The sequence below is a fragment of the Camelus dromedarius genome, chromosome 4, assembly GCF_036321535.1.
Source record: "Camelus dromedarius isolate mCamDro1 chromosome 4, mCamDro1.pat, whole genome shotgun sequence".
NCBI lineage: Eukaryota > Metazoa > Chordata > Mammalia > Artiodactyla > Camelidae > Camelus > Camelus dromedarius.
The window spans coordinates 62212157-62234248 of NC_087439.1; the positions used below are offsets into that span (position 1 = coordinate 62212157).

Consider the following 22092-nt stretch of genomic DNA (forward strand, 5'->3'; position numbering starts at 1 on the left):
ATGCAAACAGGACAAAAATCCATGACCCACATTTTTGACTGTCTATAGATGTGCTTAAGGAAAGATACAGTTTTCAGATGTCAGGAGAATGTAAGGTCCTATAACAGAAACATACAGCTACCTCTGGGGAATTCATTCAGGCCTTATATCTACTCATGAGTACACACCACTACTCACTGATCTATATGATCTTTAAATACACTGATTAAAATCTGAAACCTTTTGAACAAGTGAAAAATTTATTTGACATCCAACTCAATCCATAAGACCCTTAAATTCTTGTTTGCATTTCATTATGAAAAGCCTAGGGACAAGTAGAGAAAGAAGTTAGATCAACACAGGTCAGCAAGGTACTCTGGACTCTGAACCTTAGCATCATGGTGAGGAGATATATTTTTATCATATTTTATGATAACAAGAATAACATCAACAACATTAAAAATATAATACCTTTGCATTTACATAATGTTTTTATAATTTACAAAGCACTTGCACATATATTACCCAGTATATCAGCTCACTTTGAAAGTAGACTGCCCAGCCCAGCACAAGAGAGATCAGAGCAGAATCTTACTATATAAATATTATTCAAGAATTAAACTGAGCACACAGAAAATATTCAGATGCAAAATTAAGAATATCATCTAAGGATCTGGAATGTGTGAGCTGTGCCTATGTGGCATCTTCACTGGAACAGATTAACACATCCTCTAGTACTTGTTACCAGGCTACTGATTTGGTGACTGTCTTCTCAATTCCCATCAGTAGAGATTTAAAAAAAAGAAAAAAAAGTTGCCTTTGCATGGCAAAGACAGTTAACTCCTTTCCCTCAGGGCCATATAAGTTCTTCTATTTTCCATCAAATTATAGTACTCTTGATTATCTTTACATTCCACTGTGCTAATGAAATCACCCTGAATGCATGTGGTGAACAGGAAGTGGCAAGAACCCTGGATGTCTTAATAAGACACATGTGTGCCAGAGAAGAAACAGACACTAAGAAAATTCTGAGGACTACAGCATGTTGAGATAGTGCTTCTAAATAAAAGGCAAGTTGCTGCTTACTGTATCCTCCTTACTGAAGAAAAAACATAGTTTAAATGATGTTTGGACCAAGTGAAAGTTTGTAACAGGTCTAGGGTATGATGCAAGACATCGTATCATACCTGTCCCTTAGGTCTTATGGCCCAGCAAATCCAATGTGCTCTAAGTATCTATGGAAAATAAGGATGCTGTAAGGAAATCTACAAAACACTCCAATAGGAGAACTACAGTACTGACCTCTAGACTTCTAGAGAAGTCACGTTATCTATGTCGATCACTATTCCTATCTATTCTCCTTTAAAGAGTCAGCTCCCAGTATGTTTCTGAGCTCTGGCAGAGTCTGAGGACTTATAATACCAAGTGACTGTATAACCTGAGTTGCTTATCATGAACCAGGAATGCTATCTGTTCTCAAAGCTAATGAACTGGATATGCAAAAACAGTTCACCTTAAGAAGTAATAATTATATTGAAATTGTGCTTGAGCACATCAGAAAGGCATGAGCAAACTGCATGAGCAGGTAGCTTAGAATCTCAAATTTCTACTCCTGTTTCAATGCCACATGTTCTTCTACTAAATCTCTGACTTTATTAGAAGTTCACCATGACCAGGTAACTGAGAAATTTTTAAAAATCTAGCCTACTGTCTAAATGGGCTCGCACAATATGCCTTCCCTGCTACCAAAGGCCAGTCACTGGATTGTAACTCTGCCAAAGAGGCCCCCATGCTGATTTGGCCCAAGAAGCTATAATGTCGAATCTGAAGACTATGCACAGGCTCAGCAACTTCCCCTAAAGCAAAGCTGATCTGGCTCAGTGCTAAATGTCCAGCTTGCCAACAGGAGAAGCCAACATGGAACCCTTGTTACGGCACCTTACCACGGGAAACCAGCCTGCCACCTGGTGGTAGACATTAGCTTGATCTCTCCCATTTTGGAGGGATTACTGTTTTGTTTTCACTGGCCATTTATGTATTCATATTTATCATGCAGGGTTCACTCAGGAAAACAAAAATCTGACTCTAAATTACCTTCTATGTCTCCTCCACAGGGACAGCAGCCACAACAAGGGCAATTCTTTTACCTCAGACATTTCAGGAACAATTAGATATTAACTTTGAGTGAATTCCCTTTGCTAGAAACACAAAAACACCATCTGACTGCCAAACTAGAGGCTTATGATAGCCTCATGATAAATGGTATTTTGGCTTAAGGCTGTTTCACAGTAAGCCCAGTGGGTTGGTGGACGCATGCCCTGGTTAGTTCCTCAGTTTCTGATTGTGTACCGGGAATAGCCATATATTAGTCAATTAGTTCCATTTCCTCACTGGCTCACTGATTTATGAAGTAAGGGCTACTATGGCAGGAAGGGTCAAGTGAAAGCCCCAGGCCTTCCCACCCCCACCAAGAAAGTAAACTAGCAACTAAATCACAGTTCTGTGGGAGTTATATAAATTAGTGCCACAATGAAGTATTTGAAAGATATAAAGGACAGATACCCATCACACCCTCATTAACTACCAGTTTGGCCTATACAGAAAATTTACGGATCTTAGAAAATGAATGTGAATTACCATAGAATTAATAAGGTGTAGTCCACAATGGTAACTACTATTTCTGACTGGATATTTGCCTTCATTGTTCTGAATGTACCACAATCCACACATACTTACAAATTCCCTCTTTCATTGTCATGAAGTATCCCCACAATTCATGCTTATGTCCAGAATATGCATTTTACAGTAAATATGTTCATGGGCTAATATCCACAGATTCAATGATAGCTCATCCCCCAGAAACAGATGGCCTGACAGAATAGTGGAATAGCTTTTTAAAAATTCAGTTACAGTGTTAGCATAAAAACACCTGCAAAGTTGTTCTCACATAGTCATGGAAACCAAAGGTTCACAGAAATAGAAGTAGCCCCTCTAACTATTAGGTCTAATAACCAACCTGCAAAGATCCTGCTTCCTGCCCCAACATTAGGCTCTGCTACTAGATGGCCTCATTCAAAAAGGAAGAATGTTTCTATTGTGGCACATACAGAAGGCACCATCAAATTATAAGTTAACTCTGCCATCTAGTGATTCAGGGATCTCTGTGACAGTCTGGCACTCTTTGATAGAATTGCTGCTAAATGGTGGATTTAAAAAGGACTTTCTGGAACATAGCCAAAAATCTGGGGCGCATCTTAGTACTTCCATGTTAACTAGTAAACATCGATGGAAAACTACAATGATCCAAGATAGCAGGACTAATAAATACTCAGACCCTTCAGGATTAAAGATATGCATCAACTCACCATACAAAGAATTCCAGTCAGTGCTGGCTAAGCAAAACACAAACCCTGATGAGCATTAAAGGAAGAAAGAAGCATAGCAAATACATGTCAGGACTGGAAATAGACTGTTCAGCTCTGAATATTTTTGTTACATATATATTAATGATTTTTTTTTCAAATCCCTCTCCTAGTGTTAGAAGTTCCTTCTGCCATACCACGTATCCCTTCAATGTTTCCAGCTACTACTAGACAGTCCCTGACTTTACAGTCCTCCAACCAGATGGACCCAGTTCCTGGATTCTGGCAACAAAGTTCTCCCATTGTGCCTCCAACACAAAAAGTATCCTGCCATTGCCAATCTCTGAGTTGTCTGCCTGTCCCCTATTTGACATCTTAGTGCTTCTATTAACTACGTAACCAATTCCATGTATTAAAGCTATTTTATTCAAACGATCTAAAGTAGTTCTTTTCTGACTTAAACCCTAAATGTTTTTCTGTCTTTGTCAGAATGCAAAGCAAAACAACAGGAACAGTCATTTAACAACTGCTTTTAAAATTACAAAAGTGAACAAAACATTCCTCCTACCCTATTTCTCCTTCACCTTTATACAGAGGATACATGATAAAGCTTTCGTATGTAGACTAAAACCCAAGCAATCGATCCCTAATGAAAGCAGGTAAACTGCCTTGAGAGACCTACACATATGTGTTGGGACTGGAGGGAAAAATAAAGCTTGGAGTGACACTAGAGCACCCCTGCCCCTGACACATGCACGCAAGATCTACCACCTTTCCATGGGAGAGAATGACAGGCTATGAGAGTGGGGTGTAGGAAAGGAAAGGCAGACTCAGTAAAATATACTAATGTGTTTTAACTGGACAGTTCCAGAATTTCTCTATTTGGCCACTGTTGGTGCTGCAGCCTGCCCAGGTTTCCTGTCTGCTCTGCTCCAAAGTCCCTGGCAGCTGACTCGCTCACCCACTTATTGAAAGCCCACATTCAGCCTTCACACATCCTTCAACATACAAGAAACTCATACCAGTTTGGAGTTCTGATTATGAAACAGAACCGAATTATCTGTAACTACTGACTTGAACCAATTTTATTGCCTAATCGAGTCTCTAATTCATGAATTTGAATTTTCAACCAAGCATCCCGAGTCATATGAAGAAGTAATAATAATAAAACACAAAGTAAGATAAGGATGAAGACAAGCAGAAATAAACTTGGAAATGAAGAATCAAATTTTCAAAATAACATATTCAACACATTGTTAGTGATAAACTGGATAAAGCCAATTCCTAAGCAGTAAGTTAAGGAGGCAAAGATGAAAAGATATATCAGGATGCAAAATAGATGGCTATATTCTGTAGAAATTTGACAACTCCTCAAAAAAGAGAAAAATACTTAAAAGATAATAGGGAATAGAAAGACAAGGCTGTTTCTTCACAAAAACACCAGGATTCAACACTTCCTATATTCCAATGGAAATATTAGACCATTTTCAAAAATTTTTAAAGATTTAACTAAAAACAGTTGACAATTTTAAACTTTTCATAAAATTAAAGACATAAGAGGGTTAAGAGAATAGATATGAAGAATATGTGTGAGGAGGATTTCTTCAGAGTAAGCCCTCATGTGAGTCCTGCAATTGCTTTTAAAAACAACTCAGAGGGTAGCATGACAGGGATAAGAGATCCAAGAAGACAGAAACTATGAAGGGTACCACTAGGGAGAATATGGAGGCTGACCCAAGGGGAGGCACTGCTCCAGAGAAGGAAGTTCCTTAGAGAAGTTGGTAGGGGATTCTGAAGAGCCATGATAGTGCCCATAAGGACAATGGCTTTTCATATGTGCCAGGTTTCAAGAATCCTAAGTCATCATAAAGTAGTTAGAGTCAAAGACTATCTTTTCTATTCTCCTTACAGCTCTTTTTCCAATTTCAACCTTACCAGTTAACAAACTAGAATAAAAGGGGGAAAAAAAAACAATTACAAGTAATAAATGAATTCTTTAAAGTCACAAGATACAAGATTAATATACAGAATTATGTTGCTTTTCTTTACACTAATAATTAACTATCAGAAAAAGAAAGCAAGGAAATAATCCCATTTAAAAATCACATCAAAAAGAATAAAATACTGGAAACAAACTTAACCAAGGAAGTAAAAGACCTATACTCTGAAAAGTATAAAGCACTGATAAAGGAATTTGTAAATGATATAAAGAAGAAAAAAGATAGACCATGTTCGTGGATTGAAAGTTAATATTGTTTAAATGTCCATACTACTCAAAGCAATCTATAATTTTAATCCAATTCTTATCAAAATCCCCATGAGTATTTTTCACAGAACTAGAACTAATATTCCTAAAATTTATATGGAACCACAAAAGACTCCAAATTGCTAAGGTAAACCTGAGGAAAAAAAAAAAGCTGGAGGTATCACACTGTCTGACTCCAGACTATATTACAAAGCTACTTAATTAATAGCATGGAACCGGCACAAAAACAGACATATAGATCAATGGAACAGAATAGAGAGCTCACAAATAAACCCTCACATCTATGGTCAATTAATCTGTGATAAAGGAAGTAAGAATATGCAATGGAGAAAAGGTAGTCTCTTCAATAGTGGTGCTTGGAAAGCTGGACAGCTACATGTAAGAAATGAAATCAGAGCATTTTTTCACACCATCTATAACAATAAACTCAAAATTGATTAAAGACCTAAATGTAAGTCCTGAAACCATAAAACTACTAGAAGAGAAGATAGGCAGAACACTCTTTTATATAAATTATAGCTATGTTTTCTTGGATCTGTCTCCAAAGGCAACAGAAATAAAAGCAAAAATAAACAATTGAGACCTAATGAAATTTAAAAGTTTTGCACAACAAAGGAAATCACTGACAAAATGAAAAGACAATCTACAGAATGGGAGAAAATATTTGCAAATGGTATGACTGATAGGGGTTAATAACCAAACTGATACAATTCATTATCAAAAGAGCAACAATCCAGTTAAAAAATGAACAGAAGACATGAATAGACGTTTTTCCAATGAAGACATACAGATGGCCAACAGGCACATGAAAAGATACTCAACATCTCTAATCATCAGGGAAATGCAAATCAAAACCACAATGAGATATCAACTCACACCTGTCAGAATGGCTATCATCAAAAAGAACACAAATAAAAATGTGAGGATATGGGGAATAGGGAACCCATACACTGTTGGTGGGAATGTAAATTAGTGCAGCAATTATGGAAAACAGAATGAAGGTTACTCAGAAAGGTAAAAACAGAACTTCCATATGACCCAGCAATTCCACTACTGGGCATATATCTGAAGAGAAGGAAAACACTAATTTGAAAAGATACATGTACCCCAGTGTTCACAGCAGCATTGTTAACAATAGCCAAGATATGGAAGCAACCCTGGTGTCCATCAACACATAAATGGAGTACACACACACACATATATATATACCCACACACAATGGAATATTACTCAGCCATAAAAAGAATGAAAATCTGTCATTTGCAACACTGTGCATGGACCGAGAAAGTATCATTATTAGTGAAATAAGTCAGACAGAGAAAGACAAAAACTCTATATTACCACTTACATGTGGAATCTGAAAAATAAAGCCAGTAAATGTGTTATATACAAAACAGAAACAGACTCCCAAATATATAGGACAAACAAGTGGTTGCCAATGGGCTGAGGGAAAGGCAGAGGATCAAGATAGGTGTATGGGGTTAAATGATATAAACTACTATGTGTAAATAGATAAGCAACAAGGATATATTGTATAGCACAGAAAAAGTTAGCCATTATTTTATAATAACTTTTACTGGAGTATAATCTATAAAAACATTGAATCACTATGTTGTACAGTTGAAACTAATGTAATATTTTAAATCAACTATGCTTCAATTTTAAAAGAGGTAAATTGTGACAGTGAAAACATAATGAAGGTAAAAGGGTAGCATTTTTATATGCAACTGAAGTTAAGTTGCTATCAATACAAATGGACTGTTAAATTTATAAGATGTTTATATATAAGTGTCATGGTAACCACAAAGCATAAACTTACAATATATTCACAGCAGATAAAGACAAAAGAATCAGAGTATACCATCATGAAACTCACCATTTCACAAAGGTAGGCAGCAATAGAAGGTAAAAGGAAGAATTGAACTACACAATCAGAAAGCAAATGAAAAAGAGTCATTAGTAAATCCTTACCTGTCAATAATTACTCTAAATGTAAACAGATTGAATTTTCCAGTCAAAAGGCACATAGTGGATCAATGGGTTAAAAAAAAAAAAAAAAAAACCAAGACCTAACTATATACTCCCTATGAAAGATTCATCTAAGCTTTAAAGACACACATATGCTCAAAGCAAAGGGATACAAAAAGATATTCCATGCAAATAAAAATCCAAATAAAAGTGGGGTTATACTGATATGGAACAAAATGGAATTTAAGTCAAAAATAGTAGCAAGAGATAAAGAAAATCATTATATAATGATAAAGGGGTCAACTCATCAAGAAGATATAACAATGGCAAATATATACACATCCAACATTGCAGCACCTACATATGTTAAGCAAAAATTAATAGATCTGAAGGAAGAAATGCAAAACAAAACAATAAGGTACTTCCCTATTCCATTTTCAGAAACAGATAGATCAACCAGACAGAAAATCAACAAGGAAATGTTAGACTTTAATCACACTTTGGACCAAAAGGGCCTAACAGATATACAGTTTATCCAAAAGTGGCAGAATATACATTCTTCTCAAGTGCATAAGAAACATTCCCTAGGATAGATTATATGATAGCACATAAAACAAGTCTTAGTAACTTTAAGAAGATTCAAATCATACCAAGTATCTTTTCAGATCACAATAACATGAAACTAGAAATCAACAAGAGGAAAGCTGGAAAATTTACAAACATGTGGAAACTCAACAACACACTCCTGCAACCAATGGATCAAAGAAGAAATCAAAAGTCAAATTAAAAAAAAAAATCTTGAAACAATGGAAATGGAAACACAATGCACCAAAACCTATGGGATTTTTTAAAAGCAGTTCTTAGAAGTTTACAGCAGTAAGTGCATATATTAAGATCAAAAAAGATCTCAAATAATCAACCTCACTATACACCTCAAGGAACTAGAAAAAGAGGAACAAAATAAGCCCAAAGTTAGCAGAAGGAAAGAAATAACAGGATCAGAGAAGGAATTAAAAAAAATAGAAACAGAAAAATAATAGAAAAGATCAAAACTAAGAGCTGTTTTTTGAAAAAATAAACAAAACTGATATTTTCAGCTAGACTACCTTAAAAAAAGAGAAGACAACTAAAATCAGAAATTAAAATTGATAATGCAGAAATATATAGGATGATAAGAGACTACTATGAAAAATTATAATCCAAAAAGTGGTACAACCTAGAAGTAATGGATAAATTTCAAGAAACATAAAACCTAGCAAGAGTGAATCATGAAGAAATCAGAAATCTGAACAGATCAGTAACAAGTAAGAAGACTGAGTCAGTAATCAAAAAACTCCCAACACAGAAAAGGTTAGAACCAGATGGTTTCACTGGAGAATTCTATCAAATATTTTAAGAATTAATACCAGTGCTACTCAAACTCTTTCAAAAAAACTGAAGAGGTTGGAACATTCCTAAACTCATTTTTAGAGGCCAGCATTACACTGATACCAAAAGCAGAAGAGAACACTGCAAGAAAAGAAAACTACAGTACAATATACCTGATGAATATAGATGTAAAAATTCTCAACAAAATATTAGAAAACTGAATTCAATAATACACTAAAAGGATCACATACCATGATCAAGTGGAATTTATCTCTTGGATGTAAGGATGATTCAACATAAGCAAATCAATAAATGCCATACTGCATTAATAGAAAGAGACAAAAACATCATATGACCATCTCAATAGATGCAAGAAAAGGATTTGAAAAAGTTCAACATCCTTCCATGATTAAAAACCCTCAACAAACTAGGTACAGAAGAAATATACCTCAATATAATAAAGGCCTACACAAAAAAAAACCCACAGCTAACATCATACTAAACAATGAAAGGTTGAAAGTTTTTCCTCTAAGATCAGGGACAAGACAAGGGACAAGGATGCCCACCTCTCATCACTCTTATTCAAAATAGTACTGGAAGTCCTAGCTAGATCATTCAGGCAGGACAAGAAAATAGAAGTTATCCAAATCAGAAAGGAAGAAGTAAAATTGTCTCTATTTGATGACATGTCTCTATAAAATGACATGATACTATATATATAGAAAAACCTAAAGACTCAATGAAAAATCTGTTGGAACTAGTCAACAAATTTGGTAGTTACAGGATATGAAATTAACATACAGAAATCAGTTTTGTTTCTATGCCCTAACAGTGAAATGTCTGAAAAAGAAATAAAGAAAACAATCCCATTCCCAATAGCATCAAAAACAATAAAATACATAGGAATAAATTTAACCAAGGAAGTAACAGATCTGCACAATGACAACAATCAGACATTGATGAAAAAAAAAAAACTGAGTAAGACAAGTTGAAAGCTACCCAATATTTATAGGTTGGAAAAATAAATATTGTTTAAATATCCATACTACCCAAAGCCATCTATTGATTCAATGCAATCACTATCAAAATTCCAATGTCATTTTTCCCAGAAATAGAAAAAAAATGCTAAAATTTGTGTAGAACCACAAAAGACCTTCAAAACAGCCAAAGCAATCCTGAGAATGAAGAACAAAGCTGAAGGCATCACACTACCAATTTCAAACTATACCACAAAGCTATAGTAATCAAAACAATGTGGTATTGACATAAAAACAGACACACAGGCCAAAGGAAGAGAATAAGAATAGAGAACCCAGAAATAAATTTCCAAATATAGACAACTAACATTTGACAAGGGAACCAAGAATAATCAATGGGGAAAGAATAGCCTTTTCAATAAATGCTTTTGGAAAAACTGGATAATTATATGCAAGAAAATAAAACTGGACTACTATCTTATACCACTCAAAAAAAAATCAACTCAAAATGGATTAAAGACTTAAATATAAGACCTGAAATTATAAAACTTTCAATGAAAACAGGGGGAAAGCTTCTAGACATATGTCTTGCCACTGATCTTTCTGGATCATGACATCAAAGCCCAAGCTACCAGGGCAAAAATCAGCAAGTGAGACTACATCAAACCAAAAACGTTCTGCACAGCAAAAGATATAATCAACAAAATGAAACAGCAACCTACTGAATAGGAATGAATTTCTAGTGAATTGGACAAAATATTTTCAAATCCAACATATCCAATAAAGGGTTAATATAAAAAATATATTAATAACACATACAACTCAATAGCAAAAGTAAGACAATTTGATTTTTAAAAATGGGCAGATGATGTGAATAGATGGTTTTCCAAAGACACACAGATGGTCATCAGGCACATGAAAAGATCCTCAGCATCACTAATCATCAGGGAAATGCAAATCAGAACTACAATTAGATATCACTTCACACTTCTCATAATGGTTATTACCAAAAAGATGACAAATAACAAGTGTTGGTGAAGATGTGGAGAAAGGGGAACCCTCATGCATTATTAGAGGGAATGTAAATTGGTACATCCATTATGGACAATATTATGGAGATTACTCAAAAAATTAAAAATAGGAAAACCATACTATCCAGCAATTTCACTTCCAGGTATATATCCAAAGAAAATAATAACAGGATATTGAAGAGAAATCTGTACTCCTGTGTTCATTACTGCATCGTTTACAATAGTCAAGATATGGAAACAACTTAAGTATCTGTCAATGAATGAATGGATAAATAGGATGTGAGACAGATGGATAGGTGGATAGATAGATTGGATGGATGGATGGATAGATAGATAGATAGACAGACAGATGGAAAATCTAAAAAAGCTGAACTCATAGAAGCAGAGGAGCATGGTAGTTACCAAGGACTAGGTGGTGGAGGGATTGGGGAGATGTTGGTCAAAGGGTACAAACTTGCAGGAAAAAAATTAAAAGAAAAATACTAGTAAAAATTATTACTTGGTAAAGCGGGGAAGAATTCACTTTGTTATACATTTGGCACTTTCGTAAGTCATGGTTTTTCTACCATGTTGTAGATATTATGTTAAATATTTTGATGCAACACTGAAAAAGAACATACTATACATAAACATGTAATGTACTTGTTCTATATTTTAGCAACTTTTTGTCACATAAAAAGCCAATCTTGCATTACTAATATATGGCTTACAAGCCATAAGCAATTAGTGAGTGAATCAACATATCATTTCTAAATATGACTTACTACTTGAAAAAGAATGTCTATGGCATTAGAACACAAAAATGTTCCTGATGACAACCACCACTATCATACCCAAAATGCTTAACTCTGATTTTTGTTTTATTATTGTGAGTGCTTTACTTGTTCCTTGAACTAATAACCTCTGTGGAGAAAAAACTAATAACCACAAGAAGAAGAACTACTACTGACAGCAAGACAGTTGTCCACCATCACTGCCTGCACTTGGTAGAGAATTGAATTAAAGGCAGGCGAAGGAGTGAAAAAGCTTTATGGAAGCAAAAGAGGTAAGGTCCCTCCTGATGGGACATTGGAGGCATGGGGAAGCTGGAGGCAGGCTGAAAAGAGATCTCCCTCAAACATAACAAATCTGTAAATTAATACTGATAACAGAGGAACAGTAAAATAGTAATTTAAATATCACAAAGAAGTGATTATCAAAGACTTAGCATAACCTAAAAGTATTTATTCTGTATTATATTCAAATACTGTATATCATACTAGCATTCCAATGCATACCTTTCAGGAAAAAATGTTATCGATATTAGCTAGGTAAATGATTTATCATTTGAATTCATAAAAATCTATTGTTCTTATAGCATTACTACTCCTGAAAAATTATAATTATAAATATTGTCATTCCTAAATGAATGTCAGATATTTTAGAACTCAAAGGTAACAATTACTTTATAAAAACAGTCATTACCTCAGCTGGACTTTGATTCAATTTTCATGACAAGAAACTAAACCCCTCATAGGTTTTATGTAATTTTTTTTCCTCATTTTTGATCTCTTTGTCTGTGTGATCAGACATTTTTAATACTACTTTTCTGTAATCACTGTAGCAGATTTTAACTACCAGCCTGATTACAAAGAAGAGGCACTCAGATATAAGGAGATTCTTAAATGGGACATAATTCTTTCCATTCTGCTTTTTAAAAATACTAAGAAAAGTCTAAAGTTATACTACGAGAAAATAAGTAATGATCTGGTAGTGATTTCTTTTGGACAAAGATTATTTTAAACAGAAAAATGAGCAGGTGAGCAGAAACATCCATGATTAAGCTGGAGTATGTGGCAGAGTGACTCATTAAGCTGTCTCTGCCACTAGTAAGTGTGTGTCCCTCAATTAACTAGCTACTAGGAACATTAAAGAACCCCCATTTTCCATCTATAGACCAAGGGGCTTGAAATACATAACTTCTAAATTCCTCTTCCAATAAAATAATGATACAACGTTAGTCCATGAGTCTGAACATCTGAGAGTTAAGAATGAACTAATGGAAACAAAAATATCATACCTTCTTATTAACTTTCATCTTTGTTTTACGTTTGTTTTGTTCTCTGGCTTCACGAAGACCTTTCTGAGTAGGACCTTCTGGTGCATTTTCCTTTTCACAATTAGGAGCAACTATAAGATAATACAATTTACGCTTAACATTGATACTGTTTGTAAGAAATACTACAGCCAAAAGAAAAAAAAAGCCAAATTCATTATACACATATGTTTTGAGGTATCAAACTAATAATATTAAAACCATACCAAAATGTTGTAAATGAAGACTCAAATTCCTTTCCCAAAAGAGGAGGGTGGCATTGCTGCAAGCTTAGTGAAATGGCAATGGTGAGTCAGATGGAGAACATAGGAGACAATCTCTAGCTACATGACATCTAACTTCCTGTCGTCATGAGGTTTCAAGTGTTTATAAACAAAGTTGATGGGGCTCAAAGGAGACAATGGTAAACAACGACAAAATTTCCCAAGTGGAACTGGATAATTAATAAAAGATTCTAAAATAAATATTGTATTAATAAAATATCCTCTATGCTTCTCAATGTTTAGGAAAACACAGCGTAACATTCCAATACAGTTGAACACTGATCTCTAAACTCTCTTGGACGTAAAGGGCAGCCCTAAAGGAAGCATCTGAAGGGAAAAGTCTGTTTCCATATACATATACATGTTTAAGTACACATAATTTCCCCCTGTATTTCTAAACAACAAGCTGATTTCAAATAATGAATATGGTTATAATCATCAACACATAATTAAAAGAAAGAACTCAATGTTATAAATTATGACACTAATTTATAATAGAGAAAAGATGATAAAGACAAAAAATATCTGGATAGCTTTAATGTCAAGGCTCTCAAACAATCCTGATGTTATGAAGGTAAGTAAGGAAGTGCATGCTGGCATTCATTGTCTTTTCTGATCTAATTTTTCTTATTCAGTCCAGTTTCAGGCAAAGGAGAAAACTGGTCTAAACAATTTACATGTATTATTTCATGAAATCTTATCAATAACCCTGTGAAGGTCACTACCATTTGCTCCCTTTTATACATAAGGAGAATTTGTATAGTAATATATATAAAGAAGAAAGGAGAAAGCAGTAAGGAGTGAAACTCAGGATTCTAGCAGGTAATTCTAGGAATATGAATAGATCTCAAGTAGTATGTAAAACATTATTAAGCACCACTTCATAAGGGAAATAAAATAAAAACAAGAAACAAACAAAGTGGTACGGATAAATGAAAGTAAAAAAACAAAAAGGGCTTGGTTTATGAGTATATATATAGTTGTTCCACAAGCAAAATTTTAAAAATGTACACTTTAACAAGACTTTAGGAAAAAATTCAACATTTGAAACCAAAATAAGAATAAACATTGAAGAATGTATGCTGAATTGGCAGAGAAACACTTATTATTTCTCAGTGTACCAATTATAAATGATTTCCACTCTCCATCAGATAAGCAACTCTTATTTACATAAAGATTTGTAGAACAAATGAGAGGCTCAAATGTTAAGGTCTGTGTCACATTCATGGTTAAGTGACTATAATTTTCAAATTCCACATAGTGCTTCTTAATGTTTTGTAAGATCCTAGCAACGTCCATGTCTCTATCACAGCATTCTCATCTTCATCATCTAATGCCTATTAATGACAAGGCCTATAGGACCAACTGATGCTATGCTATTTCCCAAATTTTTCTTGAGTACGATCATCATCTTAAGGAAGGTACAATTCCTTAACAGAAATAAAACAAACATTAAATAAACGAACACATTTTCACTTACAGAAATTATAATTATTGTACTTTCAGTGCTAAATTTCACCCCTTTAACCATTTCTCCATGCATGCACACATTCAACCAATGTTAACTGAACATGTTCAGGACCCTGGCTAAATGTCAGAAATGTATGAATATATTCATTTAACAAATACTTAAGCTTCTACATTGTGCCAGTCCACACCTCCATTATAGATTAAACATAGCTGAAAAGAGAATTATTCAACTGAAAAAATGTTTTGAAAAAATTATCCATACTTTACCTTACAGAGATAAATAGAAAATATCTAAGAGATCAGAAAGCTAAAATGAGATCAAGTGCACAACTGGAATTCAGAAAAAGGTATAGAGATAAAGGGGAAGAGGCTATATTTGAAGAGATCATTTACCTTTCTAAACTAGACCATATACTCCATATAATCATAAGACATTGACATCTCGTAGTGCAATTCTGAGCAGCAATAAATACCCAACTTGAAAAGGAGCAGTTAATTAAACTAAACCTTAAGGAATACTTTGCTCTACTATATAGGAAATCTATTTGTGAAGCTCTGAAGTCAGCTTTCACATTTTTTCACTTCATAAAATGTTTCCAATTTCTAGCTTTTCTTCCTGAATTCATAATTTCCTATCATAAATTATAAGATAGCATAAAAACCAATTATATGTATCTTTATAACCTGCTTTGGAAATAGGCATTATTGTATTCAAATTGTACCCTCACATGAAATCAAAGTAATATATGTAAATAACTAACACAAACATACAAATAAAACCAGCATATTCATAAACTTTTGAACTTAAGTAACTTGCCCCAAAAGTTTTATCTCATAATATGTAATAGTAAAGTGCTTTCTGTGTAGTTCTTGTATTTGATACTTAACTATTTTTCATGACAAAGAAAAATGTAACACAAAACTATTACTTCAAATATGTAGTTGATAATAATTCAGTATTTCAAAGCTTCTCCTAGATTTTCTTAAATTCTACATACCATACAAGAGCAAATACAGAATTATAAACCCTTTTTAGGTAAGAAAGTTGAGTACTAAAATATTTATAATATTCTCTCTAGGTGGCAGCAATAGTGGATAATTATTTAAACTTATTTTATCATTTAAATTTTCTGTAATAAGCATGTCACTTTGATAGTCAAAAAATACAGTATGTTTAAAATTCTTTGATAGAGTCCAACTTTTATCTTATTCCTTAAATTCAGATTAAATAACAATTACTTTGTATTTTTCCTAAAGTTCAGAGTAAATGATAATCAATTCATTGTTTCCTAACTACAGAGTGAATTACATTTAATCTGAAGAATTTCTACTGCCATACCAACTTCTGCTCAAAATAAATAAAAAACGGATAGATGAATGAACAGACAGAAAAAAAATATTTTAAAAATTAAACTAAAATATGAAAATGAAGAGGGAAGGAGTTAAACATATGAAAACAATTGTGAAGGACAGCAGGACTTATGAGGAACGACCAGTTAATCAATAAACCACTTCTTTTCAAATTACAGTCCTTGCTTAAGTAAGGTTCTAAGTTGATCAACCAATTTGAGTGATGACAGAGTCCAAGATCACACAGCCAAATACTGACACAAAAAGCTTAGGAAAAGGTACTGCAAGTCTCATATCTAAAACTAGAATGCATGTTTATAAGGAGCACAAAATTATTCAGTACAGAATTTTAGAAACTTTATTCAGGTAATTGAGATTATACAACTAAAAGAACCCTGTTTTCTTCAAGGGTTGGAATTTATTTCTTTCGATCAAAATCAATTAAACATATCACAGATAAAAATATAATTACAAACTTGATCTTCAAAGTAACTTATAAATGTCAGTCTAGAAAAATATGTAGTATGTTCATTTATGAACTAGATTAAACACCAGGAGATAACTTCATAAAGGAGTTATCTAACCATCTGTTTATTTTAATAGAGATGCCAAGGATAAATAAAACCATAAACTCTTACAATAGAATGTAACATTAGAGATTAACTGATACAAGCATCTACCCAATGCATAATTCCTCAATCTTTAAGCCTTCTTGTATATATTTTTTCTCATAAACTTCAGTCATTTTGAGAGTTAAAGTTCCTGAGATTATGGTAGTTTCACATTCTCCTTTCATATCTAATTACAATCTTCTTAAAAGTTATCTACACATAAAACAAATAATTTTTGATGTGACAGAAATATATACTGTTTGAAAAAATGAGTGAGAAAAAATATAGAAAATAATCAAATCACACAAAGAAAATTATATAAACATTTTGGTGCACATCCTCCAATCACTTTTCTTTGCATATATTTAACAGACTGCTCTTATACTATATAAACATTTTTATTCCTTGAAATTAATATTATAATATGAGCATTTTCTTATGCATAATTTTTAAAGACTTCCTAGTATTGTATGATTAACTATATTCAAACATTCACTTGTGGCTAAACATTAAGACTGCTTGTATTGTTTTGTTACTATAGATATGACTGCAATAAACATCCTTGCACATTGTTTCTAGGCATCAATGAGCATAACTGGTATTTCTTTAACATAAAATATTAGGAGAGGAACTACTAAATCAAGGCTAGGAAAAAAATTTCAAACGTAAGGATGCTACATATTTCTTTGAAGCCTTAATTAATCAGAGAACACAATGAATAGTTATCTGGAAATAACAGGATGTTATGTTTATTAAGAAAACTCACCATTTTGCAGTATTTCTAGATCATTCTCTTTTAAATCAACATTATTGATGGATAATTTACATACAATAAAATTCACACATTTTAAGTGTAGATTTGGATAAGTTTTGACAAAGTAGGCATACAAAACTAACCAGCAAAATCAAGATATAGAAATTTGTACTACCTCCCAAATTACTGTTTTCTTATCCTTTATATACGTTATAAACATAACCTTACAATGCTGTAATTTTTTTTATCAGTCACTTTCCTTTTAAGGAAATTAAGAGGAAATCTTAATCATTGTATCAACTAGAATTTAACATTTCTAAATCTCTGTACAGCAGTCAAGTCGGCCAATCTGAGTTTCCTTCTGGCTTACTTTTCTTTAGGCCCAAAGAAAATACTTCAGTATTTCCTGTACTTTAGAATGACTTGAAACAAAATCTCTCAGCTTTCATTAATTTTGAAATATATTTCACACTAATTTCTGAATGACATTTTTATTAAATATAGAATTCCAAATTAAAACTTTCCACATTTTAAAGATGTCATTTCATTGTTTATAACCCGCGTTATTTCTGATGAGAAATTAGCCTTTATTTGTATGATTTTTCTCCTATAGATAGCATGTCTTTTCTCTCTTGCTTTCAAGGTTATCTCACATAAATTTTGAATATGATGCAGCCAGGCATGATTTTATTTGTGTTTATAGTTAGCTAATTTTTTTGGATCTGAAATTTGATGTTTTACATCTAGTTTGAAAAACTTTAGGTCATTTCTTTTAGTATTTTTATGCCCCATTCTCATTCTTTTTTCCTTTGGGATTCCAAATATCTGTACGTTAAACAGGCAAATTTCCCTTCAATTTTTTTCTCCCTTCCTGAGAATAAATGCTTTCTGCTGATGGCTCTTAAAATTCACTGACACTTCTGTCATCTCTAATCTACTATGAAGTATCAAATTTTAATTTTAGTTATTGTATTTTTCAGTACGAGATTTCTATTTCCTTTTTTTTGTTTTGACTTTTCATTTATCTGCCAAGATTCACTGTCTCTTCACTAATCAATGTCATATTTTCTTTTAAGTTCTTGATCATATCGAAAATAGTTGCTTTAGCATTTTTATCTGCTAAATCCAACACCTGGGCCATCTCAGTGTAGGTTTCCATTTATTGCTTTTTGTCTTGATTGTGGATCACATTTTCCAGTTTCTATAACCAAACTAGAAATTATACACTGGGCAGTATGATGATAGATAATAAAGACTCTAGACAATTACCTTAATCCTAATGGTGCTGATTTTTGTTCAGCAGGCAGTTTAATTTTTTGATAATCACCCTGAATTCTAGGCCTAATTTTATGCTTTGTTAGAGTGGATCCATGGAAAGCTTTAAGTATTTCTCAAGGTTCTCTAGTTTGGCAAAATTGAAAATCTAAACCCCGTTTCCTCCAAGAATTCTGTGTAACCTTTATATTTGGTTTTATAGGCTGGGTACAGGATGCTTAATGTTACCAAGGTGTTAAAAAAGTCTCTCCATCCAGGCATGGACAGATAACAATGCATCCCATGACTGCTTGACGTCTAGAACCCCTTGTCCCCTCCGAATCCTATAGAGTCCTCTTTCTCTGGTAAGTCTCAGGTAGTCTTGCATGTGTAGCCCAGCCATCCACTAAGGACTCATAGCAAACACCCTCACAAACCAGGCCAGTGCTCACTGTAGCACCTTCTTATCTGCTGCCCTTTCCTACAGATTCTGGTTGCTTCAACAACTTATAAAGTATAGTCTTTGTCTTTTCAGTTTATACAGGATGCCGTGCTCTTCTTGACCTCCATCTCCATGGAGTTTGGTTTGAAAATTTCCCAGACAAAAAGCCATAGAGATACTTATAAATTTTCCTTCTGTCATTTGCCTTCTGTGATTTGCACAATTTTCCAACACCTAAAATTTGTTGCCTCATATATAGTCCAGTTTTAAGTTATTTATGAAGAGAGAGCTAGTCTAGTACCAGATACTCTATCAGGGCCAAAGCAGAAGTCCTCCCATTATGGTTTATTCACATGTTTCTCTAAAATACAATATTACATCTATATTTCTTCTTCATATTTTCATTAATATTTCAATTTATAAAAGAATTACTATACCATTTATTAATTTAAATATCTCTAGAATTTTGAGTTCTGATAAGGCTGAGAAATAAACAACCAATAAAAAATTAGAATTTTATCACATTTTACTTTTACCTTTAATTTCAGGAGCATGGGAACTATGCCCTATTTCCATATGCTTCAATGTTTCTTGAAGTCCATAAATCTAAAAAATAAAATCCAAAGATATGGGGTTATATACTAAATGACTCAAAAAAGGGTTTAAAATTCAATGTTTAAATATTGATTACAAAATATAGAAAATATTAATCTCTCTTGGGTTAATTCCTATGTATTTTAAATTTTTTAAACATTAATTTCAACAAAAGAAAACATAATTTTAAATGTAAATTCAATTCCACAAGCAAGTATTAAGTATCTATTATGGGTAAGCATCAGAAATATTTATTTCAAAGCATAGTTTCCTGAACCTGAATGTTGCACACTTTTAATGATAATTATCTAGGTCTCTACTTTGAGAGCTTTCTCCTCTGTTGAAATTGCTTCACAACAACTTAATTCATCTTTATGTCCATAAAAGATGAGGTAAGTCTTAGTTAGGAAGAAAAATATGAAGAGACTCTTATTATCCTAAACCTCTTAGCTCGTTTTCCACCCACAAACAGTCTTTGTTTTATTAAACATATTTTATAATTAAGAACATTTGTTTGGTGGCATACCATTTACCTATATTTCCTGAATAATAAACTTAAATTAAAAATTCAATCTTAAAAAGCTATCTCATCCCTTATATCATTATACTAACAAAAATATCATCTGTTTAATTATATATAGATACACACATTCTTCTGCTATCACTGAGTAGCAACATTTCTTTACTAATAGAAAATAGCACATAATAAATTGTAATCTATAGATTAGCACTCATGAAATGCCTAGGTTAGAAAAAAAAGTGAAAGATTTATATCTATTCTTAGATGCCAAGTGGATTATAAAAATTTTATATGAATTTCTTATTTAGAGTAGCATAAAAATTTACATAAAAGTTGCAAATATGGAACAGAGAGTTCCTATATGCCCTGCACCCCATTTCCCCTGTTAATGTCATGCATTACCATGGTACAACATTAGGTTCAATACCCAAACCAGTTTGGTTGGTGGTCCATCTGTAGGTGCCCACAATAGCTCCTTTGTCCCTTGACATACCCCATTAGTGTGTTGGGTATTTCTTCCTTCCTTCCTCTCTCCCTCCTCCTGCCCTCTTTCTTTCTTTCATTTTCCTTTCCTTCCTTCCTTCATCCCTTCCTTGCGTCCTTCTTTCCTTTCTTCTTTGCTTTTTCACTTTATGAACATTACCTAACTTTCTAACACAAGATGTCCCAAATGCTCATCCAGCTCATCTTGTATTTTCCTTGCCGAGACTACAATCAGCCACTTCTCCAAGGAACACTATTTCATTTTATTGGAGAATAGTATTAGAAATCAATATCTGGGCACCGGGTATAAGCACTGCCACTACAGTATTATTACTTCTAGACCTTCTCAGCAGACAGAGCCTCTCAGCAGATTTTTAGAATATTTCTTGAATTGGTGGGACGGTATGGCTCAGTGGAAGAGTCCTGTGCTTAGCATGTAAGAGGTCCCGGGTTCAATCCCCAGTACCTCCACTAAAAATAAATAAATAAACCTAATTACCTGCCCCTCAATAAATAAATAAATGAAATTTTAATAAATATATAAATATTCTTAAAAAAATTAAACCCCATGATCCAAAAAAGATAAAATTTAATTTATTATACAAATATATACTAAGAAATAAATTATATTTTAGCTTTTTTCAAACATAGAGCTCTAATTCAGAATTATTGATGTTTTTGGTAATTCTGTGAAACTGAAAATAATTAAATTATATATGTTTCTGTAAGATTTAAATAAATTTAAAAGTTACCATATCAAAGAACCTGAAAACACATGCTTATTAGATTTTTGTCATCTCACAGTATACTTTAACTTCTGGATATACAAACAAAATAGCACTAAAAGATTCTAAAATCTAATCTTCCTCATGCAAAGTATTTGAGAGGTCTGTATGTTTAGAGAAACACAGTAAGTTCATTAAGATAAAGTTTTTAGGGAAATGACAATAAGAGTCAGGACAATGAGGTCATAGATGTTAAGGGTCTCACACATGCTTGGCAGAGGCCACGGAATGAGCAAGGTGTACTAGGTTTACACTCAAAAAACCCACTCAGAACCACGTACCTCAAAATCAGGAATACAACCAAACCACTCACACTACTCTAGAAAATGAAGGCCAAGAGAACAGCATGTAGACTTTGGGCCAGTGGCTAAGTGGCCCTTGTACTACAAACCACCTGGGAAGAATGAGAAGAGGATGCCATTTGAAGGGAGAAAATTAACACTGATAGTTATGTTTTAGCTAAATAATCAGTTAAAAATATAACATTCAAATATCCTGTGTTAAACTCAAAGACACTGTT

The 22092-nt window shown here is 33.2% G+C and overlaps 1 protein-coding gene across 1 annotated transcript in view; it reads right to left on the bottom strand.

Annotated features, from left to right (window-relative positions):
* Positions 1–22092, bottom strand: part of SPAG16 (sperm associated antigen 16) — a 774014-nt gene that overhangs the window by 707805 nt on the left and 44117 nt on the right. Inside the window, exons 8-9 of the mRNA XM_031451824.2 lie at positions 19727–19796; positions 13011–13120 (exon numbers count right to left, since the gene is read on the bottom strand). Coding sequence (XP_031307684.1) covers positions 13011–13120; positions 19727–19796 — 180 coding nt within the window. The remainder of the gene's footprint in view (positions 1–13010; positions 13121–19726; positions 19797–22092) is intronic.